This window comes from Enoplosus armatus, chromosome 5 (genome assembly GCF_043641665.1).
Source record: "Enoplosus armatus isolate fEnoArm2 chromosome 5, fEnoArm2.hap1, whole genome shotgun sequence".
NCBI lineage: Eukaryota > Metazoa > Chordata > Actinopteri > Centrarchiformes > Enoplosidae > Enoplosus > Enoplosus armatus.
In genome coordinates, this window is record NC_092184.1 from 42,735 (window position 1) to 70,640 (window position 27,906).

At 40.5% G+C, this 27,906-nt stretch overlaps 1 protein-coding gene across 1 annotated transcript; it reads left to right on the forward strand.

Moving 5' to 3' along the window:
* Positions 1-1,685: 1,685 nt before the first annotated feature.
* LOC139285503 (A-kinase anchor protein 1, mitochondrial-like) lies at positions 1,686-27,368 on the forward strand. Its single transcript, XM_070906070.1, has 11 exons — positions 1,686-1,795; positions 9,556-11,114; positions 14,385-14,509; positions 16,763-16,889; positions 16,983-17,110; positions 18,761-18,938; positions 21,125-21,275; positions 22,806-22,873; positions 23,764-23,837; positions 24,250-24,315; positions 27,044-27,368. The coding sequence occupies exons 2-11, from the start codon at positions 9,581-9,583 to the stop codon at positions 27,104-27,106; spliced, it is 2,514 nt and encodes an 837-aa protein (XP_070762171.1). The 5' UTR covers positions 1,686-1,795; positions 9,556-9,580; the 3' UTR covers positions 27,107-27,368.
* The last annotated feature ends 538 nt before the right edge of the window (positions 27,369-27,906 follow it).

A 27,906-nucleotide genomic window follows, 5' to 3' on the forward strand; every position in this document is an offset into this window, starting at 1 on the left:
CCACATGAATATTAAAATCCCCTACGATAATGACTTTGTCTGTTTTAAGGACTAAACCTGATAAAAACTCTGAGAATTCAGATAAGAATTCAGAGTATGGGCCTGGAGCGCGATAGACTATAACGAATAATACTGGCTTCAGTGTTTTCCAGGTTGGGAGTGAGAGACTCATAACGAGGCTTTCAAATGAGTTATAATCTAGTTTAGGTCTAGAGTTCATCAACAGGCTTGAGTCAAAGATGGCTGCAACTCCACCTCCTCGGCCGGTGCCTCGAGGGATGTGAGTATTAGTATGACTGGGCGGAGTGGATTCATTCAGGCTGACATACTCTTCATGACACAGCCAGGTTTCTGTCAGACACAGTAGATCAATATGATTCTCTGATATTAGCTCGTTTACTAATACAGCTTTAGATGACAGAGATCTGATATTTAACAGTCCGCACTTAATTTTCCTATTGTTTTGGCCTATAGCAGTAGTGGTCTTAATTTTTATTAAGTTTTTATTAATGACTCCTCTCCTGTTTAACTTTGGTTGAATTAATTTAAGTGGTCGGGGGGCAGACACAGTCATTATGGGGTGTTGGGTGGGTAAGAGGTGCAAAAAACGGAGGATAGGTTGCTTAGCACTGCAAGTTACGTTTCCCTTAACTTACCCGAAAAGAAATAGGTCAGTGCAATCGTAAACAATATGATAAGGTTATTAAAAGTATATCAACTTCTTTTATTTTGATGGCTAAAAACACACTACCTCATATGGTTGCCTCCCCTAATCCCCCTTCACTGATGATTGATGGACATGATTGAAGAGTCTGTCAAACAAAGTTGTCCGTAGTCTCTTTACAAACGTTTTATATCCTATGCAATTCAGCAGGAACTCAGCTTCTCATACCTTTTGTCAACTTACCTTAAAGAAATTACACATTAACTTCAAAAGCAAAAGAGTATTTAATGATATATATCCTTCAGGAGAACTCCTTAGACAAAGGTTCAACTTTGATCACAATAACTGTATATTCTGTGAAAAAGAAACAGAAACTACGCATCACTTATTTTTCTTCTGTCTTTATAGCAATACTTTCTTTTGTGAGATGTATGATTGGTTAGAATCAAAAATCGTTTCTCTGTCCCATTTGACCAGAAATTATATTACGTTTGGAATTATAATGGAGGATGAAAAAAATGAATTTCTGTTGAATACCTTAATTATTTTAGGTAAATACTTTATCCATAAATGTAAATGTATCAAGACACAACCCTTATTGGTGTTTTTTATGAAAAGACTAGCACTGTACTACAAATATCTGGAGTGTATGAAAAAAAAAACAGCAAGAAAAAAACAACTGAACATTATCGATGCCTTCAAGTTATTAGAAGAGACCCCTTGTTGTTGTTGTTTTCTTTATTTTATTTTTTGTCCTTTGTTAGGTAATAGTTCTGTTTACATTGTGTGCTCCGTTTTCTAAATCATCAATAGTAGTATTGATGATGTATGTGTACTTGCCATACTTATACTTTTCAATTAAAAAAAAAGGTATATCAGAAATAGGTGACTACAGCATTCTCAGTTGACGCGAGATTACAGACGATTTAACAGTCGGAGCATCGCGAGATTTGACCAGCTGTTTAGTCTGTGTTTTTTTTTTTTTTTTTCTTTTTTTTTTTTTTTTTTAGACTGGTGCTAGTCGGTCAACACGTGGGGAGGAGAGACTGACTTTCCACAGGGAGACGTTTGAGAAATCTCACATTACCAGTATTACTCTCATCGTGGCGGTACCGAGGAACCGAAAGTACTGTAAGTAAACTAAAAACTCTGGAGAGGAAAGAGTGCATTTAGCAACTAAGGGGAAAGACCATGCAAGGCGACAGTCATCTGTGCCATGATCACACAGCGTGATTTTATTCAAATCCGCTCACAGTGGACACGCACAGTGTATAAAAAACAATGCACTGACATTTCCACGCATCTCTGCAAACTGTCTACAGTTTACTGTGTCACCGACTGAGTGCCGTAATCTCATGTCATTGAACTACTAGCCTTCTCATATTTCTCTAACTTAACAGTCAGCACACTCTAGCTAGCTTCTTTCCCTGTTGTGTAATTTAGATTACCCTAATTCCTTCTCTCTTGTGGTCTCTGTGCACTAACTAACAACAGGGTCGTGTGTCTTGAATACTTGAAAATTATTTAGGTTGTCAGCATTAAGAATGCAGTTGGCTATCATTTTCGCCAGACTGGCTAGCAGGCTAACGTGAAGGTCTGAGGCCCATGCAGGACAGAAGCACTCTTTGGCTTAAAATGTCCTTTAACCCTGCGTCAGTCTGGCACAAGCTCTCATTGGTGCATTTGGTTGCGTTTAAAGCTTTGTAATGCATTACCTTTTAAGTTGTGGCCTAAAGCGATGGTCAGTCGGTGTAATGAAATTCTCAAGTGGCCTAAAACACGAGGCTTTAATGATTGTTACCAACCCACGGTCATGGTCTTTGGTCCAACGATAATGCAGTGGAGGGAATGTGCGAGTAGCTGTCTTGACATTTTAATTTGCGTTTATGTTCATAGACGTTTTAGCATTATAACCTATGCACTTAATACTTTGTATCCTGCACTGCGGCCTCCTAACCAGCCATGCTTTATTCGAAGTGGTGTAACGTTAGCTCTAGGTCACAACCACCTCTGCTACCGGATTTCATACAGTACATTCAATGTTACGCTAAACTCCCTTTATATATCTCTCAGCTAACACATCTTACTGGCAAAGCGTTGTACATTTTAGTACTGGACATAAGCTCTTCTGTGGATGTTAAGTGTTGTCTGATACATTCGGCATTCAAACGAGGCACCTAGCGTCACATTACGTTAAAATATCTATAAATTGTTGTAATTTCTTGATATCTTACCGCCCACCAGTTTTGGCTTTACTTGGTTTTACACAATTTTGCAGCAGTGATGGTTTATTGAGGCATGCAAAAATAAAGAGACTCGTGTGAATTGGGAGGAAAAAGTCATGACTCCTTCTGATGAGCATAACGTAGCCTTCCCTAAATGACCTCCCTGCAAGGGAAATTAAACATGATTCTAAGTGCTGTTTCACGTTGTGGTCTTTGTACTTGCTAGCTAGCTAATTCCATTAGCCGGCCTGTGTTGTGATGGGTTGATCGTAAACGACGTTTTTTGTAGCTGATATTGAGCTACACACGGCACGAGAAAACGCCAGTGGGATTATGTATTATGAGCCACGCATAGTCCCGTTGAAGTTATTTTTAGCACGTAGCTGGAATTAGCAGTATGACCCTCGTGTACAGTAGACAACCCGGTAAGCCAAGATGCAACCTCTCATCGTGTCATAGAATTGTAAACGGCAACTATAAGATTTTGGTTGGGCTTTGGTTCTCTGTCAGCTACATTGACGAATTAGCCTTTTGTTGTAGCTAACATTAACGCTAGTTAAGTTAAAACTTGACTGCAGCAGTGAAACCCCTGTACGTTCCGTCCCATCTTTTGGCCAGACCGCATGCAAAATCAGACAGCGTAACGTTACTGATGCGTTATCGCCAGACACAGACTCCATAAAGTCTCAAGTGAAATGTTACGACAATTGTGCTGGAACGAGGGCCACTCTATAATTCGGCCTGCAATTCCTATATTTGTGTTAATGGTTATAAAGTGTCACCTTTTTAAGAATTGGGTTTCCGGCGAACAGTGTGAACTAGGGCTGCACGATTATGGCCAAAATAATAAACACGATTATTTTGATCAATATTGAGATCATGATTATTTAACACGTTTATTAATTGATTTTAGGGACAAAATATTTTTTATTGCACTTTCACATTCAAATAAACAGAACACTGCTTTCACTTCAGAATCAGAATCAGAAACTGTTTATTGCCAAGTAACATACATTACAAGGAATTTGCCGTGGTCTGAAGGTGCTATTGTTTTGATAACAAATAAGTAGAATATAAAAGCTAAAATAAAAATTAAAATAAGATAAGATAAATAACAACAGTGCAGTGACCAGAATAAAGTAAAGTGTCCAGTAGGGGGTGGGTGCGTTAATGTAACGCAGGGGGGACAGGGGTGATGTACGTTAATATAACGTATAAGTAGTGTTTGTGTTTGGGGGGGGGGGTCAATGTAAGTTCGTCAGGTTGACTGCAGAGGGGAAGAAACTGTATTTGTGGCGGGAGGTTTTGGTCCTGATGGACCGCAGCCTCCTGCCAGAGGGGAGGGGGTCGAACAGATGGTGTCCGGGGTGTGAGGGGTCGGCAGCGATCTTCCCTGCTCTCCTCAGGGTCCTGGAGGAGTACAGGTCCTGAAGAGATGGGAGGTTGCAGCCGATCACCCTCTCTGCAGAGCGGATGATACGCTGCAGTCTGCGTCTGTCCTTGGTGGAGGCAGCAGCGTACCACACGGTGATGGAGGAGGTGAGGATGGACTGTATGATGGCAGTGTAGAAGTGAACCAGCATTGTTTGTGGCAGGTTAAACTTCCTCAGCTGCCTCAGGAAGTACATCCTCTGTTGGGCTTTCTTGATGAGGGAGCTGATGTTCAGCTCCCACTGGAGGTCCTGGCTGATGATGGAGTCCAGGAAACGGAAGGACTCCACAGTGTCCACTGGAGAGTCACACAGGGTGATGGGGGCGGGTGGGGCTGCGCACTTCCATGTTATGCTACATTCCTGCTAATGTACAAATCTTTGCAACAAAGTAAGACTGGACCTTATTCAAAGTGCATCTCCTGGAAGCAAAATATGAATAAAAAAATACCAAAACTTCTTACAGTGACGTGCTGTACAGCGTCGCTGTTATGGGTGTCTGAGTTGACGCTGGATGAGGATTGGATGATCGAGTTTCACCAAAATCGGTGAATAAAGTTGTGTGTTTTTGTACAGTAATCAGTGAGGCCCAGTCCCCAGAAAGACTCAGCTCCAGCAGCATCTATCGTTTTTCCAACCTACTTCTTGTCTCATTTGTGGTCTGATAAACAGTTAGTTCATCAAATTCAGTGCCCCATATCTCTATTTTCCAAGCGAAGTTACTATTGCTGTCATGCAGTCAAAAGTCAAAAATAAAGATATAGAGCTGGAAATGAGCATAATACCTCCTTTTTAATATTTGATTAATTGTGCAGCCCTAGTGTGAGCTAATTATAAAAAAGTTGGGTTTCACAGGTCTTACAGTCTTCTGGGTTGTTTAGATGTCATATTAACTAAACTAACTACTAACCATATTTAACAGTGATTCTCCTTATTGGTGATAACCTTAAATCACACACCCTTTTGTGCGATGAGGCACATACATATGCTGAAGTATGGGGAAATTGCAAAATGTATAACATTTAGTACGTACACAAAGGACTGTAGAAATCAAGCAAGTGACAGTATACTAAGACTGCTTAGGTTACCTGTGCTCACACATTATAGGGTTTGTAACATGTATATACAGCCTGTCCAATCCCTTGTCTGAACTCCAGGGTAACAGTCTGAATCTTGACTTTAAGGCCTAGAAAACCAACAATGAACACCAGTCTGACTTGTATGGTTGACTCCTTGTAACTTCTCTTTTAACCTTGTCCAAGGTGAATGTTATGTGGGCCACCATTTCATAGACGCATGTATACAGGCTCATTATTACCTTTCTGTATTAGGTTTGGTACCCAGATTAGAAAGATTTAAATTGTTGATTTGATGATTAAAGGTGTTGCTTACCATGGTGTTAAGAGGCTGTTGTTTGCAGCTCTTCATCTCACCAGGCCATGGCTGATTCAGCTTAGGCCATTCTTGTCATATTATCCTTTGCAAAACTGAACTGTCGACTTATCAGTGAGGTGTTACAGTGAACATTCTGCACATACGACTCACCCTTTATCACATAGATATGATTATATTCTTGGAGCTCAGGGACAATCCGTGGACATTTGTAGGCCACGTCCCTTTTTTGGCTTTGTTTTTAAATGCCCTGCAACCAAATTTATATCCTCTGTAAAGCCTGTCAAATTTGTAATATTGTTGTTATTATTGTGTTTTGCACTTGTTGAATAATGAAAGGCAGAGCAGCAATTTGAGTGAAGACAATTTACATTTGATTCCAGAAATCTACTTAATTCTTAGATTTGTGATAAATTAGCCTACCTATTTCAATTGGGTTGTGCTGTAAATAGCCCAGGTCAATTGTTTAAATGAAACAAGGAAAAGCATGTATCTTTAATGCGTAATCAAGTATTGATCAAATATGAACCTCATTTAGGAGGGGCAGCAGTTAAACTGTTAATGAAATATTAAAGTGCATGTCGTATGGGATTTCAGTTGTCATAAAATTTGATATCATAAATGTAGCTTGCCCTTTTATAGCTTATATATCTATATTGCTAATGCGTTTCCTTAGCGATCAACATTTGGCCATGTAGCAACAGGCAGTGAGTTTTCAAAATTCTTCCTGTTGGTGCGTTCAAGAATGCTCCGACATCTAACAGCAACCTTTTGTAATAAAACAAATTATCCTTGTCACTGTGTCCATGCTTGTTTGATTTTTGGAGCTTTTTGTGAGCTGACATTCCAGTGTTTTAGAGAATTTACTTGTGCTGGTGGTGGTGGATGGTGTGGCGTGTGACGGCGCGGCTTTGTGATGGGTGGGGTCGGTAATAAACTACCCATAGTCCAACCATTACCCATAGTAACGTTAACATTAACACATTAAATACGACAAGGCATTCTTTTTAGGCATCCAATAGTAGGTGTGTAATGGTACACAAAATTCACAGTTCAGTGTGTACCTTGGTTTTGGGGTCACGGTTTGTTTGTTTGTCTGTACAGCGTGGGAAAAAAATGCCACGTCATTTATTTTGAAAAATGTAACGTTAAACATTCAACAGTGGCTTATTGGCCATAATTCTTACTTTAACAGTTAATGCACTCAAATAGTGGCATATTAATTAAAATAGTAATAAAACAAATGTCAGTAATGCTCCATCCAAGACTCTGACCTGTTAATTCCTGAACAACTGTACCTTGTGCTGGTTTATACATGCAGGCACAACGGACTGACTAACATGCACATGTGAAGGCACAATGTAGCGGGACTCAAGCACTTAATCCCTATGACAGTGTACGGTCACATATCTGCAGTGATTAACACTCCTGTAGCATTAGTTATTACTTTGACATGGTCTGAATCTGCGGTGAGAGGCTTCCTGAACGCTGTGGGGAGAAGGAGTCGCCTTCCAGTCTGGTTTGTCGGTATACAGTTTGACACAAACCATTGTCCATTTTAGCTGTAACTAACTGGGAAAAGGTTGCTACAGCTAATAGACATCAACTGGTGCGCTGCCAAAACATCCCGGGTAAAACTCACGCTGTAGTGTTCCGCGGGACTTAAGTCCGCTGGTCTGTGTGCATTATTAAATGACAATTGCGTGTCTTGATCGGGGGAAAAGAAAATGTTATTCGGACTTCATCTACCTGGGCGGGCCACCCAAGTAGAGTCTATGTATGGGAAACACTGCTTCAGTACTTGGAAGTCTGAGCAGCCTTCAATGTACAACTAAGAAGAACTGATGAATACAGTAGCTTTGACCAAAAATAACAGTGACTAAATGTTAACTGTAATTGGTCACCTATCTCAAGCTGGGATACACAACACAATATTTTACCATTATCCAATAACTGACGATTTCTCAATGCTTCTTTCAGCCAACGTTATTTGTCGTTTCAATGCAATGCTCAGTGTTTCCCATAGTATTTTGTGAAACGGGTGGGTGAACTTTGAACCCTCTAGAGGGGTCCGGGGGCTTGCTCCCCCGTAGGAACATTTTGAAGTTTAAATGCATCAATCTGGTGCTCCTTCAGAGTAAAATTAAGAGGCTAATTCTATGAAGAACTTTGTGCTCTAATAAAGAATTTAATCATAAACATATTGCTCATATAGCACTGAAAAGTTCACTCCCACTTGCTCCCATTCTTTGTAAACAAAACATCATCACCACAGCAACATATCGTCATGCATGTTTTGTTTTGCCGTCCTGCCATTCCATTGGACTGTTTGTTTTTCTTCTGCCGTCCAGAAGGTGTTGTCCGTCTGCCTGAATCCATGTGAATGCAACATTAGGCAGTGACTTAATTTAGGATCTTAGTGGCCCGAGGGTAGAAGCTCTTCTGAGTGAGAGCCTGAGAGCCTCTGAATGCTGGCCTGGTGTATCCAATACCTTCTTCCTGGTTGCAGCAGGGAGAAAAGGCCGTTATCTGGTTGGTTGGGATTCTTAATGATTCTCCTAGCCTTATTCCTACAGTGCCTCGTGTAAATATCCTTTAGGCAGGGTAGTGCACCGCCTACTCTTGGCAGGGCTTTTAACGCAGGGTTGTGTGCGAGTGACACTATGTGACCCATTTGTGTGACGTTATGTTGTGAACTTTAACCAAATGTAATAGCAACTTAAGTCAACACATGTTGGTTCCTTATCTCTGAAAAGAGGAGGGGCCATGTAGAAGAAGTGTTCTAGCAGACACATCGGAACTCTGGGGGATTTGGCATTTTAACTTAGATTTTCATTCATTACAAGCTATGATCAATTCATCGTTTATATAAATGCATATTTACATTTCCTGTTTCATTAGCTAAATAAAGAGACCACACATCCCATCTTAACTCATCTGTATTAGTAGATATGTGTAACAAGTTCTTAGTTCAAGTAGTTAGTTCAACTTCTATTTTACCAGCATCAAAATCAGCATGTTTACCCAAAGCTTTACATCCTTCCTATGGAGGGAATTAAACATCACATATCAATTAGTGTACATTACATTTTACAATGCAAAGTCACTTTCTTTGTTCTTCTGCGTCTGTCCTGGAATGTGGGTTAGTATTTGCAGTTTTCAAACTGGTCCTGTCGTAAATTGGCCAATTGTCACTTAACTTCATTAGCATCCAGTCTTGAGGTCTGTTTTATGACCTAGATGTAACCTAAGGACGGGGTGTTTGGGGAAAGTTCCTCTTTGGGTCAGATCCGGTTTTCATGACCCGGAGAGGCCAGGTGGACAACATTTTTTGTATACTGTGTAGCTGTATTATGTAGAGAAATAATCTAGATCCAATATGATATTGGCAAATATTAAAAATTAAAGGTTTTGGAATGAGATGGGAGACAAAGAAACAGTCAGAACATCCCTACTGTCAAGTATCCTATTGTTTTTAGGAGCCCATCAAAGACTTTCTCAGTCTTGTGCGTGGCATAACCCCCTTTTGTAAAAAGTTCATGACCTCAGTAATTACAGAGTTTGCAAGTTGTCATGTGAATGTACAAATGGAATGCGTTTATTATATTTTCAAGAGGATTTCAGAAGATTTGATTTATCTACTGGTATCATACCTGCTTAGTCTTTCTTGGGGTCACATGGTTACAAGTGGACTTGAGTGAAAGACAAAATTAAAGGGTAAAATGAAGCTTAATCCTTAAATCAACTTGCAATCAACAGGCAGCTCCAGATACATTTTCCCAGATTTGCTATAAATGAATATAAAATGTCTCTCTACTAATCTGTGTGTCTTTGTAACTTTCAGGTGTAGCTGTTAGTGTCTTGAGGAAATGCCGCTGAGGTTTCGCTCTGTTGTGCCCTACACTCTGCCCGGAGTCCTTGCATTGATCGGCTGGTGGTGGTACATCTCACGGAAGAAAGAGCGGCTCATCAGCCATGACAGCCAAGAGGGGTCTATAACTGCTATGGGCCTTAGAACATCTCCAGCAGAGGGTAGCAACGGTTTGGTTGAGAAAGGCACTGTTTCCCCCACGAATGACACAGAAAGACCTCCAAAGCTCAGTAACCAGAGAACAGAACCTGACATTATTTCCCTTGTCCTTGTCAAGGACACTGAAGCAGCACCTTCACAGCAACGAGAAGAAGTCCAGAAACAATCAGTCTTGACTCTATCCCCTGGCAAAAAAGACTGCCTGCAAGTGTCATCGAAAGACCACCCTGGGCAGGTGAAAGAGCTGGAGAAACACCTTGTCAAAGATCTGGCCTCTGCTCCAGAAGCCACAGTAGAAGAGATCATCTTGCCCTGCCAGTCTACCAAAATCACCAGCTCTCCCACAACTGTACACTTTTCTGATGCAGAGAGACCTGAGCCAGAGGGGGAAGTTGCAAAGCACAGCAGCACTGTTGATACACAAGATGAGATGGTTGTTTGTGCAGTCACCCCAATCAAAGTGCAGAGAGTGATGCCATCAGAGGTCGAAGCTCTAGAGACACCCCCTTCAGCGCAGGATTTCCACCAACACATTCTAACCAGCACACCTACCTCCCTGGCCCCGGCTTCCACAGCGCTGACCACGATCCAGTATTCCATCACCACATCAGTGACTCCAGAAGACATCCAGGTACACAGTGACAGTAGAGAGGAGCAGGATCTGGAGCTCCTGGCAGCTGGACTCATAACTGAGGTCATCTCGGCAGCCACCCAGGAGGTCCTTGGTATCACCAGCTGCCAGGTCACCGACAACAGCGAGCCCAGCTGCAGTAGCAGCACACCACTGGGTAGTGGCAGACTATGCTCCCAACAGGAGCCAATAACACCAACACAGCAGCAGCATCATCTACTGATAAGCCCCTCTCAGATAGGCTGTGAGTCTAGGAAGGCAACGGAGAAAGAAGAGCAAGGGATGCCTAATGGATGCTCCTTGGCTCCAGTATGGGAGCCTGTTGAGGTCAGTCACAGGGTTCATCAGACAAACAATGCACAGAGAGGCCATTGGCCAACACCATCGCACCAAGCAACACAAAGTACCCATTTGATAAACATGAAACTGAAAGGTGATGAAGCAGTCGCACTGACTGAGGACTCAGCTTGCAGTACATGCCACTCTGAGGATGGCATTGGCAGCGAGGACCTCCAGAACAGCATGTTTGATAACCAAATGGATGTGATCCAGGTTACAGACTTGTCCGCAAGAGAAGACATACAGCCTCAGTCACTGGTTGAGACTGCCACAGAGGCAACGGTTTTGGCTGTAACTGAAGAAAACTCGGTGGATGCTGTTTGTGAGATAAAGAGGCTCAATGGAATGGGCCTGAGGAATGGAGCTCATGGGACATGTGAGGTGGAGACGGACCAGTCCGGAGGTGAGACATAAATCTGTAGGGATGGGTACCGAAACGTGGTATTAAATGGGGCCCAGGACTGAATTATGAAAGACTGTGGTATTGAAAGGCTCAGACATTATCGGTTCTGCTGTCAGTATTGGAGAAATTAAGAAAATATATATTCTATTTCTTTTTGGGCTACATAACGTTATCTTGCACCTTTTTATCTCAACAACTCCCATTTCTAATTTGCTATAAGATTTAGACATTTGTCTCTCTCTCTCTCTCCCTTGGGGCTGGTCATATTTGCGAGGGGCGAGACACACACACACACACACACACACACACACACACACACACACACACACACACACATATAGAGAAAACCCTCTTAGCGACAATGTCTGAGAACTAAACGTGAACAAAAAGTGCAGTTACATGAGTCAATGCTGACAATGCTTGTTGTAACAAGTACTGGAAGTCTGTTGCACATAAGGGCAGAAACATGAGCAATCTTTGGAAACGTCTAGTGAAAGTTCATCACATACAGGCGGAGAAATGCACAGTTTTCAACCGTCTAGCTCATAGTCCATCCTTCATTGCCCCATCCACCTCAGGTATGTTATGTATGCTAGCAGCCTAAAGCCCACATGGAGTTAACTAAATTATGCAAACATGGGTTAATGATTAAAAGTAACCCACCTTCCTCTCACCGAGAAGAGCGAATATCACACATCAAGTCTGAGTCCTTAACTGACGGTTCAAGTCAGGACTCGAGAAGCATCCTTACTGGCCTCATAAACCCATTGCTGACCTATATCATGTATCTATATGTATATATACACATACATTTCTACTGTTGCACAGTATATATTGTCATATCTCCCAACCCTACTTGGACTCAATTGGACTGATTAGAATTTGGTGGTCAAAGGTCAAGGTCACTGTAACCTCACAAAACACGTTTTTGGCCATAACTCAAGAATTGTTGACCATATTTCACAGTTGGTCCGCAACTGAAAAGGTAACACTTTGACTTAAAGGTCACTGTGACCTCAAAATGACCTTGACAAACAAGTTTTTGGTCATAACTTAATTAATGCAGTAATTATGACAACATTTCACACAGATGTTTTATGGGATGCAACGATGAAGTGATATTTTTTTTTTAATTCTTTTATATATATATATATATATATATATATATATGAGCGCCATCATCAAGTTACCTCAGGGAACTGCCCTGCGAGAAGTACTCTAGACTTTCTTACGGTCTAGACCTGCTCTATAAGCAGACCAGAAGACGCCCACGAGAAGAAGAATCTTGTTTACCTTTTACCGGCATGCTAGTTGCTCGTGATCTCTTGATGTGGACAGACGATCACTCGCATGGGCCAGCATACTAGCAGCCCGGACACAGGTTAAAGTTCCTCTTTTTCTTCTCTTTTGTTGTTTAGAGGCAGTTGGTAAACTATGAATTAGGTTCAGAAAAGTTCACAACATAACATCACACAAATGAGCCATGTAGTGTCACTCCCACACCGCCGCACAACCTTGCATTAATCGACGCAACCGTTGGATTTGGTCTGAATGCAGCCTTATGGTGTCACTAACGATCCCACACCCCTCTCAGTTGATACCACGTTCCCCAAGCCAGATAGAGCCAAAAGTCTGAAACTGAAAAAAATTGGATCAGAAAGTGGGGGGGGGGGATCAGAAAGTGGAAAAAAGATCTAAACCCTAATAAATAATGTTTTTCAATCAATATAGATGGGAATGAGAAAAATAACAAATGATATATCCAAAATAATTACAGAATTGAATCAAAATTGTTTAAACTGAAAACTTTTACTACACCTATTTATTTTGAATACATTGTTGTATTTTTCAAAGTTCAAGTTCAAAACTTTTAGGTTTTCACTTAAAAATGTTTTTGTTCAAGTCACACCATTGGCCTGCATTTAACTCCATAGAAGCAGAAAAGGGGACTTTTCTTACCTGCTAATTCTCACATTTTTGACACTACACACACAAATTTCACAGTACATTCAGCAGGCGAATAGGCGATAGGAATTACGGTCTTGAAGTTATAAGTAGGGGTTTTAGAGGTTTACCTCAGCTTAATCTCTATGAAATAAACTGAGTCACACAGCATGGTAAATTAACCTTCAATTGCAGCTAGGGACGCACAGCTGAAAGAAATGGGCTAATTAGTGCAGTTTGTCTCTCTCACACACATACACAGGCTGATTCAACAGCATTCACACTATTGTTGTTCTTACTCTTTATTATTTTGACTCATTATTCTGTACATTTTTAGTTTGTTTCATTATTTTTTTTCAGTCCTTTCCTGAGTTTATAATGGTGATGTGTCTATTCTACTTCTTAGTGTGCCACATGACCTGATGTCACCCACTAATCCTCTTTATACTGTAATGGTTAAAGAACGTTTCCTGACTTCACCCAATCACTATACAAAAATGAAGCCAAAATATCCCGGATACAGCCTCTGCCGTCTTGCACCGGTGACGTCAAGTCAGTCTGCGCAGTAGAGATTGGCGAGTGGTCCCACGGTATTGAGGCCCCGCCCATACATCTGCCCGACCTAATTGCTAGCACATGACAGTCAATCATGGCATTTCACCCCCTTTGTATAGCATCAAATAACTAATTAAAACTAAAGTTTTCAGAAAAATTAACACTTGATATATAATATGTATATAATCGTCATAATATCCACCTAAAATGACAGGAACCATCTTTGGGGAAAGTGTATGACTTGCGTACTTGTGTACATTTATGACCTATACTGCAGCCAGCCACCAGGGGGCGATCGAGGTGTTTTGGCTTCACTTTTGGAGAGCTGTCATGTCGTCCATCTTTATATATAGTCTATGGTGATTACGGCCTTTGAGTAATAAGCCACAATTTGAGAGGTGCGCCTCACCTGACCTGTTTAAGCTGTTGTCTGCCTGTGGACAGAGTGCGTGTGTGTCTCGCCTCACTGCCCCTCACCTCTCCTCTCCCCCAGGAGGCTGCAATAACTATAGCAACCAGTGACTCGAGGCAGAAATGCACAAAAAAATGATTTTCTGCTAATTTGACCAAGTTGCATGTGATGTCAAATACAGTGTAGGTGCTGTTCTTTTGAGTATCTCTCAACTAAAATGATGATTTCTGTTAAATAATACACCAGGCACCCTGGGCTGCATATCAACAAATTGCTCAGGATAACCACTGAAACAAACGTGTTACTGTAAATACTGCTGTTAAAAGTGACGATGATTTTTTGCGTGTTTGTGTGTCCAGGCTCTGACGTGAACAGTATGGACTCAGGGGACAGTGGCTGCACTATGGGTGCTGGGGAAATCCTGAGCAACCACGCTGCCTCCTCAAACTCTGAGCTCATCATCTGGGAAATTGAGGTGCCAAAGGTGAGTCAGGACAACTGATACAAGAAGTAAAACCATACCTTATCAGTGTGACAATATGATGAAGCATTTACTTCAACATGGCATGAATCTGAAGGAATGCACTGTGTTCGATGTGTTGCAGTCGCCCCAGAATACAGCTAACGTTAACATGAGCAACGTTTCATGCTCTACAAAATACAGACATTCACCTTTTTATATAGAAGGTAAACGAATCATGTCTACAAATTATTCTAATATATATTTTCTTAGATGTAGAACCCCCTCTAGTACAGAAACTCCTTTCACTGTAGCCATGAAGGGGAATATTGGTGTAGCTAAGGGTTATGAGGGGCACCTATACTAGGAATATTATAAAATAACAACATGAAGGCTCTGTTGTCTCACCCTTCACAATAAAAGCCCCAAACATATACACTGTATAACGGCCCACTACAAGGGACCCAGATTCCTGAGAGCACCTCATAGCTTACATGAGTAAGGAGTGGATGAATATCACCAAGCAGTGACAAGATTTGTGGTGAAGGGGTTACATCCCTTTGCTATGGTTTAACATAGAAAAATTCAATGAAGTCACAAGACTTGGGACTTTAATGGGTTAGGGTTAGGGATGTATAGATGTATCTTGAAGATGTAAATGTATCTTGAACTTGCTCTAACTTCCACAATTTTCACTCTTCATACATAAATTCAGGTTCAAAAGTTGGGGAAATTCACAGACATGTAACTAGACTTACAGACTTGCATTTCAAGATTAAAGTCGAAAGAATAAATCAATACAAGTGTTGGCGTGAACATAATAGAATAGGTTGCTTTGAGTAATTTTACTTATAGGTTGATTCGGTCACATGCACAATTTAGCATTTCCTGACGGCCTACAGATATTTTGACTTGTGAACATAATCATAATTTCGACTTTATTCTCAATGTAAAATAAAAAAATTATCTTATGCCTATACTCTTCCGTAGATTCATTCTACAGCTTCGTTCCAAACCTATATTTCAATGGATTGAACTCCAATCAGAAACTCTTTTTTTTCCCCTCTTGCTTATCAAAACATTTCATCTTGAGCAATATTATGCTGTTAATGTATAATGGGCACACACATTAACTCATGGTTCGCTACTGCCGAGTCAAGAGATGAACAGGAAACTTTCACCATATCAGGTGGAAAAACCAGACTATCTTATATATGTAATGGCTTGAATTGTTCGGTTTGAAGAGCACATCAAACTGTGAGTATTAGCTTCCACTCAACTGACAAGGTATGAAAGTAGCTACATGATTAGCTAGCTAACGTAGCAAATTATTATGATAAGCATGAGTGACATTGTCACAGGAGAGTAAAATATGGGGACGTTTATATACACAGTATTGCATCTCACCAACTAGGAAACAACGTAACGTAAAGTCACTCAACAGACTTAAAACACCACTGCAATGGGAAGGGAAGAGATGCTTTGATGCTTAATGTTACTGACTGTACTGACAAATTAGTGCTGGCTAGCTACCTCGCTAGCATAGCAAACAGATGTGATAAGCATGAGTGACATGACTGTTGTCAGGGACAGGATTGAATTGGTTATATTGAAAGGGGAATATAATGGGGTCAATTGTGAAATACATTGCTGGAAAATTAATAAACAAGTTGGCAACTGAACTTAACGTGAAGACACCACTTGCCTAGTGCTGGACTGAGTAGTTTAAGTTTGCTGTTTTATGCTCCAAAAATGCATATGTTACTTTTTATTAGTTTGTAATGCGTCTATTCAGAACACAGTGGCTATGTTGGTAATTGTCATTTTTGTGCTGGTTTATAGTTTTAACCATTGGTGAGGCAATATTTGTGAGCTGTTTTTTAGTAGGAACCAGTGGGATTTCAGGCACCTGACTAACTAGTAAGCAAGCAAACAGAAAAGGCTGAGTCCTTACCACTGCGGCCTGAGTTGGATTCAGGCCCGGGCCCTTTGCTGCATGTCATCCCCTCTCTCTCACCTTTCTGGTCTCTCTCATCTGTCACTATCAATTAAAGGCAAAATGCACACAAAAAGCAAAAAAACATCTATACTAGCAAGCTAACCTCTAGTTGGGTTGTATTGATAGCTGCAGCTGCCATGAGGTCAGAGGCTAGCAGTTCAGGGTCTGGCTCTGCTGTGCATTTTCCTGTCCCACCATGGTGTATCATTCTGACAGTCAATATGCATGTGTATGTGTATTTATCAATGTTGTCTCTTCGGCCCGTCTTCCTCTACCAGCATCTTGTAGGACGGTTAATAGGGAAGCAGGGGAGATACGTGAGTTTCCTGAAGCAGAACTCTGGCTCAAAGATCTACATCTCCACCCTGCCTTATACACAGGAGTTCCAGATCTGTCACATAGAGGGTAAGTCTGGGCATTTCAGAGAAACTCCTCTTTTTAGATCTATGTTGTTTTGGACCCCCTAAAACTTTGACTTGTGTTTGATTTTTTTTCTAGGTATGCAGCAGCAGGTTGACAAAGCCCTGTCCTTGATTGGGAAGAAGTTTAAAGATCTGGACTTGACCAACCTATATGCACCTCCGCCACCCCCACTCACATTGCCATCACTTCCCATGACTTCCTGGGTAAGAATGGGCTCTCTGGCTGCTCTCCGCAATTATTTATTTTGAGAGTTGCTTTTTAGCTGCTACAATATAATACAAGACTAGCAAGGCTGATAATACCTTAAATTCCTGCATTTTCACACTTTCCAGTATATGTCAACCCAAAGGCGAGGGCCAGGCTTCATGACTAAGATTATAGCTTCATTTTTGATTCATGGTTGTTATGGATTTTTTACAATTTGGTGCTAGTTGGAGTTTATTTAGTGGGATGTGGAATAGCTTGAGGGCGGCAGGTGGCGCAGTGGTTAGCACTGTCGCATCCCCGTCATGACCCCCGTCATGTCGAAGTGTCCTTGAGCAAGACACTGAATCCTAAGTTGCTCCCGATGGAGACCAGCACCTTGCATGGCAGCTCGGTGTGTGTGTGAATGGGTGAATGAGACTTAGCTGTAAAGCGCTTTGGGAACCGTGAAGGTTGAAAAGCGCTATATAAGTGAGATCATTTACCATTTAAATAACTTCCTCAACTTTCATATTAGTCCTGGTTATGTGGTAGTATCACAGCAATTTAGGAGACTGGAAGGCCTTAAGCGCATTCAGTCGTATGGATTCAGTTCCAGGTTGGTAAAATACCAGAATTCATTAAGCTTCGAGGCCAAAAAATCCATTGTCAGATCTTTCATTCTGTTTTGCCTCTTTCTGACACCTCAGGCATCTGCAGAGAACTAAACAACAAAACTAAAACAAAAAACCAAAGTCACCGAAACAACTGCGAAATGCAACATTTGCAGATGAGTATGCTGATGAGGGTTGGGTATCAAGCACCGGTTCTGAGTTGGAACAGATTCCAAATTTTCAAGAACCGTGGATTCAATAAGATTCATGAAGGAGAAGATAAGTATGGAGAAAGTGGATGATTTTTGGTGAAGGGGTTACGTCCTTTTGCTATGGTTGAGTCTCCTCCGTTTAGGTATGCTAAATGCGTTATTGATATTTGGTTATTCACGGCAATATCCATCAATTTTAGGCTTCCTTGATATTTTTCTGTGTCATAGCATATCAGAAACAGCTGAAAAATATAGGAATCAGAATAAGAATCTATAAGAACTGGATTCAATTCGCAGAATCAGAATCGATATAATTGAAATGATACCCAACCCTAGTGCTCACCGCATAAAATACAAACCAAGAAATCCAGTTAGAAGGCTCATCAGACACACTGCACATTTATTTTCATTTTAGAAAGGACTATACAAGACTGCAAAGTGAATACAGCAGCACTTATTTTCATCTACATTCAGCTAAGGCTGAATGATATGCAAAAAAAAAATCATATTGCTATGAGAATATACAATGATTTTTTGCTGCGGTCTGTACCAAAGAAGCCTGTTTCCTTACGTCTGGAGAATATGATTTGTAGGCTTGAGCATCTCTGTATCACCACAATACTTCATTTTAATGGTATATTGTGACAAATTTTACCTTTCTCAAAAAATTGCAGCTCGTAGAATTTGGATATTGCACATGGCCATGTTGCGATTTTGATTAATAATTGAGGATGCTGTTTTTTTGTGGATGAAGTGTGGTTTTAGCTATAGGGAAGGCAAACTAGACCATGGAAGCCATTTAGTGGAAGAGTAACAGTTCCTTATGTGTCATTTATCTTCTCAGCTTCTGCTCCCCAGTGGAGTGACAGTTGAAGTGATAGTGGTGAACATTGTGTCAGCCGGTCACGTCTTTGTCCAGCAGCACACCCATCCCACCTATCACGCTCTGCGAAGCCTTGACCAACAGATGTTCCTCTGCTACTCCCAGCCGGGCACCCCTACCTTGCCCTCACCTGCTGAAGGTAACCTCAGTCACACCGTGGGGCTAAAGTCAATGCATACTGATAAATGTTTCTACAATTTTAGTCATTCTTTGTCTTTTTAACCTTTTTGATTCCATTGGCAGCATAGGCAACTGCATCTTCAACATCCTCAAAAATCCACCAGTTGCATTGATGGGCATATGAATCTTTGGTTGGGGAGGGGAATTTACAAAAATATATCAATGGGTTTAGATTTTTTTTTCAGCAGTTGTGAAAATTAGAAAAAAAGTTAAATTGCTCCACTGTTGTATTTGCGGAACTTATATTCGAGTGTCTCCTGATGGTCTAAATATTGTCCCAGAGGCTATACCACCCTGAAAAAAAAACTGACATAACCCCCCTCCCCCCTTTTGTTTCCTTTGCAATTGAAATCTCACCAACACCATAGTTTACCAAAAGTTGAATCATATCCATTTTTATTTGTTGATGTTGGCACCAGAGATTGGTAAGAATCAATAATTATGTGTTAAGTGTACCACCTTTTCAAAATATATATAAATACATTGTTTAGATCATTCGTATATTTGTGTTTTTCACAAATAACAAGCCAATTTCCTAAAGACCAACTTAACGTCTATACAAGTTAGGTTTGATTTATAAAACAAAGATGACATGTTTTTGTCATTGGATCCGACACCAGGTAAGCATACCTGATGTTAAAGGGCTTTACTGTATACCCTATTAGACAGGGATCAATGACACTCTCCTCAGGCTGACAAAAGCAATACGAAATACTCAAAGGGAACAATGAAAGAAACATTAGGAAGGATCAAAATAAAGGGAACCATATTCTAGGCCTGGAAGGCAAGAGCCTCAAAGGTTGGAAAGAACGTGACAATATCGGCTGGTGTATCCTCAGCACAACAGTCTCCAGGATGACACCATCATGAGACGGAATGAAAGATCGCAATATTGCCATTCCCAGTTTAGCTCATTGTTATGGCACTCATAACCATAACAACTGCCAAGAAGAAGCACAGGCAGCACCTACATCAATTGTAGGGTATTCTGTTCGGTGAAGGTATTCAGCCAGCAGTGGAATCTGCACAATCCCTGCAAGTACTGGACACTGGTGTTGTTTTGGAAAGTTTAAGAGGGTCACACACGCACAGACCTCATGAACAGTTCGTGTCCACCAGGGCCTGATTTCTGTATTAGTGCTGTCTGAGTCAGTGTGGGAGAATTGAGATGGAGATGCATCTGAAATATCTAAGGAAGACAAAAAGTACAAGTGATTGGAGAGAGTCTGTGGGGTTGAGAGAGGCTGAGCTGGCAGGTCACAGGTGGATTTTTGGTTTTATTCACTTAAAATATGCAACAAAAGTTCTGGGTAAGCTAAACAGAATTAAACTCGGGTCAGTTTGGTCTGTTCAGTTTGTTAAATTATCATAATCTAACAAACTAACCACAAAGAGGAATATAATTGCTGATCAGACCATTTTAGCCACAAAAGGGGTAACAGACACAATATTCAGTGTAAATATTTTAACAATTTACTAAAGCAAAAGTATCATACATTACAAAGTATAGAAATGTACAAAATCTCTAAATTAGAAATCCTAATACCTGTATGATGCGGTGAGCACTTGGTACAGTCTGGCCATTCCCAGTATTTAACAGTTTTATTTTATGGGGGTGCATCTTTTGCTCAGACCTGACAAGATGTCCCCCCAGCAGTCGCAACCAGCAATGGTAACTCAAAAGAAATAGAAATTAGACTTAAATCAAACTTAACTAAAGAAAGAAGTTAGAACAAAATTTGCACACAAAATAAATGTACTTTTTCAAAAATATTAAATAAACTATGAATATGACATATGAAACAAAAGCTGTGTGTCATCATATATGCATTTGCTGATGTATGTACAATGTGATGTGCATAAGGTCGAAAGGTCAAAGTGTATTAAATGCAGACAAAATGAACAATAGAGAAAACTAAGATGCATGTGAGTGTAGGAGAGTAACAGACATTTAAATCAATTGCGCAGGTGCCATCATCACAGGGGTATTTTTGTTTTTTCTTGCACATGAATTGCTGTTAAATATGAAGTTCTACTTTTTATAATTTCAAAAATATTTATACTTGTATTAAAGTCAGCAGTATTTTTCCGAGATGATCGAACTGCTACTTGCAGCTTTAATATCTGTCTCTTGTCTGTCTCCAGTTGGTGTGATCTGTGCAGCACCAGCAGTGGAAGGAGCCTGGTGGAGAGCTCAGGTCATCACCTTCTATAAAGAAACAAACGAAGTGGAAATTCGATATGTTGATTATGGAGGCTATGACAGAGTTAAAATCGACTCACTACGTCAAATAAGGTGGGTGTCAGAAGTCTCACTGTATCAAAACAGTGTCATCGAAAGGAACAATGCCATATTTGAATACATTTGGGTTTTTTTTTTGTTATTGTGTAAAATAAATCACTATCACAAATATTGTAATATTGCTCACTTATAACATTAACATATTGTTATTATTATTATTGTTGTTGTAATTTCCAGCTCTATATTTTTATTCTGGGACACCACTAGAGTAGCTTTGCATGATTCAGTTTAAAAAAAGTCCTGATTTCTCTTACATTGGCCATTCATGCAGCCACTCAGTTTTAGCCCCTGTCTCTTTAAGCCCCCCCCCCCAAAAAAAAAGCCTACCATCTTCTCACTGGCTGACTTTCCAGAAGCCTACATAGGGGCAGGGAGAAGCCTCTGAGCCCTGAGCACAGCCCACACCGCCTCATCCTCTTGCCGGTGTGCTCGACGTCATATGGCAGCCACAGTAACTTAGCTTTTAAAATGGCGATATGGGACACTGAATTTGATTAACTTAGTTTATCAGACCACAAATGAGTTAAGAAGAGCAGAGTGTTTCTGGGGGTCGGGCTTCGCCAAGTACTGTACAAAAACACATGACACATAGCACATGAAAAAATAATTTTAAAGAGGGCGTTGTTGGTTTCTACAAAATTGCTCCTCTTGGTTTCCTCCTGAATTTTGTATCCGACCCATTATAGTGCTGGCAGCCTTTCAGAAACTGAGAGCTGGACCCATTAAAAACTGAAAAGCATGATCTTTTTGCCTGGTGTTCCCTAGCTATGTGCTTCTCACTGCTCCCATCCTCACAGTACAGCCCCAATATGTTCCCATTCTGCATTGTCTTCCTTTTCCCTCTGGCAGCTGGCTGTGGAGCTATGCTTGACGTGCCCTCTCCCTCACACTCTGTGCCTCAAGCTCTTGCTCTGCTGTGAAATCTATATTACTGTATGATCTGTCCAAAAAGCAGTGAGAGGGAAAGAGAGCAACACTGTGCTTTGTCAGACTTGAAATTTTAGTATATTATAGTTTATTTCCACAAAATGAATATGGAGCAGTGACATACGTACACAGTTTTACAGTTTACTAACACACTTTCACACTGAATTACTGAAAAAGTATGAGCTTAAGTATAACTTTCATTTTGGAATTTCGTAAGTCAATGCGAATTTCTATATACCAAATGCTTTTTTTGGTTTGAGGCTATATACTGTACCATTATGATACTCAATCCATATTATACAGTAACAGTGGATATTCATTGTTCCCAGGGGATTAATCTATTTTCGTCAGTGACACCCTGACCTTTCTTCTACTTCCATCAGGTTAAAAGTTTAAGTTAAAAATCCAACCCTTACCTGGACATCATCTTACCAGCTAAAACTGTTGAAAAATCAAGTAAGCTTTGTTTGTCGAGAGAAGTAGCTAGTGGTTGTGATAAGCTGTGACAAGCTGGTAAAGGCAGACCGAATAGGAGTGTACTGTATGAGGTATATTTACTTCTATTTTCTTTAACAGATTGCTCTTTTTATTTTCCAGGTCTGATTTTGTTACGCTTCCGTTTCAAGGTGCTGAAGTATTGCTTGACAACATCGCACCACTTCCAGGTACAAATTTTTTTGTGTTAACATAACTTTAAAACTTGCAGCTTAGCATCCAAGACCAATTTGACAACGGCAGAACTAGTTTGTCAGTCTGTTGACCACTTCTGCGTCCCACTCAGAGTGGACGAAGTGGTTCACAAGCTGATGTGAACCATCTCTCATTCACATGCAAAAAAGCAGGGAAATCACTCACTCATCACACTTACTAATACTTAGCACTGTATGTTGACATGCTCTTTCAGCAGCGAGGAGCTGTTGAAGGTTAAAAACTCCTATCAGGTTAACTGATAACTACTGACTCTGATTATTTCTCTCAATCTCTCTCTGACATTCCTATCAACCTGCTTCTCTGCTTCTCTCCTCTAGCGGCAGCATAGACTGTATAGGGCGCAACTGTGCGTCGTCACCACGTTTTGCACCGCACGTAATTTAACATAATGATGTCATCACAAGCATACAACGTGATGATGCTGAAGACAAAAGCCTTAGCTTTCCACTGCAGAAAGAATGAATGCTCTAGCTATTATGGCTTTTCAGTTATAATGAGACCCTATGGGGAGCTTGCTGGTACACCTGTCATTTGGAAGCTAATTTAGCCAAAAGTCCGTTTGATTCCAAATCTACATGGCTGTGAGCAAAACATTTTTTCCAACGCTTGATGATAAAATTTTGTATGTAGAGTGAAAATTGTGGGACTGGGAGCAACTGGAAGAAGACAGAATAATAAGCACAATACGTATGAGTAATTGTGCTTTGCACGTCAGGCACACCAACGATATTTGATGTTTATTTTTCCTTCAGAATTGGTCTTAAAAATCAAGTCCAAATTTTGCTCTCTGAAAGCTGCAGATATTGTGTGGCTGGAACGATTATTTAAAATGTCTTGTCATCAGGAGAGGATCGTTTTTCACCGGAGGCAACATCAGCATTGGAAGAGATGACCAGAGGAGTGGCGTTGCTTGCACAGGTAAGAGCTTTCCCACTAAACAGAGGGCGTTTTCACATTAGGTATGATTGATTCCTACCATGCCCGAGTACAATTGCCCTCCCTCTCCACTTCCCCGCCGGACAGCTTTCACATTGTTCCGTACCAAAGTACACTTGATCCACACTCTCTAGCAGTTGGTGGCGGTAATCCTCCATAACGAACCATACCCGAGTACACAAGAACCGTACTCGAGACCACCTCTTAGAGTGGACCCGGACACAAATCAGCAAACCGGGTATGGTACACAGTGTTCACACTAATCAAACGAACTGGACTTTGGGGTCAAGTGTACTCTGATGCGGGCCCAGGTCCCTGATGTGAAAGCCCCCAGAGTGTTCAGTGTAAAGTCAACTATAACTAACTGGCCATTTGTCTCTCTTTTTCTGTAAAGGTCTCAAACTACGATAACAACACAGGCCTCCCACTGGTCCACCTGTGGAACATGGTAGGAGATGAGGTACGGTGCTTGGATACACCTAGTTTGCAAAATTACCTTCATAATACAATGCTCCGTACCACTTATAATTTTCCATTTGGTGTTAAGCTGCTGTCAATTAATTAAATTAACACTTCAATTAAACACTTCCTGCACTGATATTTCATATGAAAAACCTCAAAGGACAATTTCTACATTTCCTGGTAGGCTTTCAATGTGAAACATCTGGAAATGTTGAATTTATTTTTTTTTTGACACTTGGATTTTATTAGATCTTTTTTTATGTCTAACAATAACACAGAACAACAACATAGCCAGGCACGGCGTCCAGATAAACATTCTATATTTAGAATAATGGACAGGGGGTCTTTATACAACTCCACATCATTGGTATATAGTCATCCATGATTGGCAGAGCATATAGTTAAAGATAGGTAAAAGAAATTTTAAGTGTGAGTGAGGATGAGTGGGGCAAACCACCAGCCACATTCCTTATTCTGCAACCCAATAATATGCTGCATGATTCCCCAAATATTTTCCCAAACAAGTTGTTCAGGCAGATCCAAAAAATGTGGTGGTTTGCCTCATTATCCCCACACTCTCTCCAACATCAATACTTTATATGTTTTCAGTGTATTAGTAATTTTATTAGTATTTAAGATTCTTCCAACAGAATTCAGGACAATTCGCAGAACAAAATGTAGAAAAAAATGTTTCACACGTTTTTCCATTGTTGACTGGATATTTTATCATTTAATTATTTTTCCTATCTCTCCTTGATATAGTTTGCAGTAGTTCCTCTACTTGGTAAAGTTTTGAAATGACTGATTTGGAACCTCCAGTGTATGCCTGTACAGTTAATTTGTTTATTCCAATAGGTTCTGTATTTCCTAGATTTTTCCTGAATATCTGAAAAGGTCATGCTGTTCCAAATTGTATTTTTCTTAGTGTCTGAAAGCTGTGCTCTTATCCATTAGTTTACAGTAGGCAGTGATAACTCCATTCGTCCATACAATTTGGTTTAAATTCTGTATCATATGCAACCCATTTTCTTTTTAACTGGGTCCACAAGTTTAATTGCTTCATAACATCAAACCAGGTGTAAGGAAAACGAGATCAATGGACTCAAGTGTCAAGTCTTGAAAAGTAATTTATGATCCCAATCATTGCTTACATTGTCGAGCCAAAGAATTAGACTTCACAACTTTGCTAACACAGCCAAACATCAAGCAAGTGCAACAACACAAGACGTAGCGAGCCAGAGCCACCAAGAAGGCCAGCTCGGAGTCTGTCTTGCAGCCTTTTATTTCGCGAAGCTCTCTCAAACGACTAAAAGCCAGTCTTTCAAAGTTAGGCTGCCAAAAAAAAAGTAGTAATAAAACTGCGAGGCTGTGTGGTACGACAATATAGAAAGTCAAATAGAAATAGTCAAGGCTCAAAGACTTGCTTAGAAAAATGTCCCGAGTTTAGGAGAAGGAAAAAGAAACTTAAAGACATCCAAAAAGACTAAGATAACTAAAATGATGTTACTTGAACTCAAGGTGAGGACCAGCCTAAGGGACGGAGGTTGGTGAGGCTCTTTTCACCAACTGGCCAAAACAGGAGGAGTTTGGGATGGAAGAAAGCATTTCGTGCTGAAAACTCTATTCCTTTGTCTGAAACTTTTAAATCATATTTCCTGACTCTAGTGAATTTAATTTAAGCTGTGGGCACAAAATTTCCATACCCTCAAACACCACTATGGCCATAACATAGTGTTTACAAAATCATTACGGGAACACATGGTTTAACAGCAATCATATTTCAGAACATCATTCAAACAGTTATGTAGTATTCCTAACTACTTACTATCGCAACATAATTTCCAATACCGCTAATAGTTGCACAGACACAACACTTAATTTGACCGCACAATACAGTATAATAAGCTACAGTTTTACACACATAATTGCATCCTTAGTGAATTGAGAACCATTATCTATGGTTGGTAGATGGCAATGTGGCAGAGAGAGAGAGATGTCGGTCTCTCCTCTTAGACTTAATCTCCAGCTAAAATAATCAAGAGTCATTTTGTTGGGTTCACATCTGGCTGTTACTTTGTTATCTTTGTAGGACGTGTATTTCGCAGGGGTGGAAAGTGTGTCCCAGACCAATATAATTCTGTATATATAAGAATATCTGCCAATATATGGGTATCGGTATTATTTTTATTCCCTGATATCGTTATTGGCCCCCCAAAAAACGTATTGGTCAGGCTCTAATTAGCATTGAGCTTCCTTCTGTGCCTTCCTTAAATGCCGTCCATGCGTGTTACAGCGCAATCTTCCTTCTAGGTCCATTATGCTTTATTCTCTCAGACAACAGACTCATTGTAACTTTTGATTTATCTCAGTCTTGAAATTATTGAATTCCTGCTTAATGTCATTCCTGAAGTCCATTATTTGCTGCTCAAGTTCAGTATTCAAGTCTTGCACGTCCCTGCTTAGGCTTTGGATAGCTTTAACAGTGGTCAAGTCCCCCTCCTCGCCACCAGATTCCTCTCCGCACTGATTTTGTTTTTATTCGCTTTTTTGTTCCCCCTCATTGTAGTTTTTAGATTTCCCCTAAACTTTCTTGCCTCCAACCTCATTCATTCTAGGACATTTAAGTTTATTCACAAAAGAAGTGTTTCTACACTAATAGTGTTTTTCGTGTTTCCTCGAGCTTTATTGATCTAGCAACAATAATCTGAATGTTTCTCTTCTTCCAGGTGATTTCAGTGAACCGTACGCTGGCAGAGAGGGGCCTGGGTGTTTGGGTGGATGGATTCTGAACTCCTAACATGCTCTGACCCCACCGCCCCCACCTCTGGATCTAAGAAGATTGTTTTTCCTTTCTTTATTTTTTGTTCCCACCCCTTGGAAAAGAAATTAAAAAAATTTTGCAGGCATAATCTTCAAGAACACAGCACTGCTTCAAAATAAGACAACCTTCCCCTTTTGTTCTTGTTCACAAAAAGAACTTAACGGAAGAGGTACTTGTACATTTTTAGAAAAAAAAATCTATATTGTAACTAAATAAAGGTTCAACCAATATTTTTTTCCTCCCCCATTTTACCTTAATTTTTAATCTTGGCCTTTGCTCACTGACTGTGATCATCATGCTGTGTGGAAGGACAAACGCCTCCATCAGTCTATGTTGACATTTGTTGTAAACAGTTTTGAGTTTCATTGACACCTCAGCTATAGTTGTCTGTAGGTCAATACAGTTGATTTAGCAGATTTTGGGCTTTTTTTTGTCTGGATAGAATGTAGTGGGCAAAAGGGCTAAAGAGACTGAAAGGTGATTGCATGGCAAAGAGCAGAAGAGGTCAGAGGGTGATCCCTGGTGGAGCACCAAGCACCCAGCTGGTCTGCCTGGCCCTGTGGCTTCAAGATACATGGACTTCTCTGGGGTCTCCATTCAGAGATGCTGCTGCTGCATTTCCAACTATGACAGAGGAGTGAGGTGGTTGCCTTTGCCCTACTTTTCTCCACCAACTTGCCCCGCGTTACAGAGGAACCAGGAAACGGCTTTTTAAATTGGAATTCAAAGTAGGGCAAGATTTCTTAAACTCATAATTTCTAAGATGAC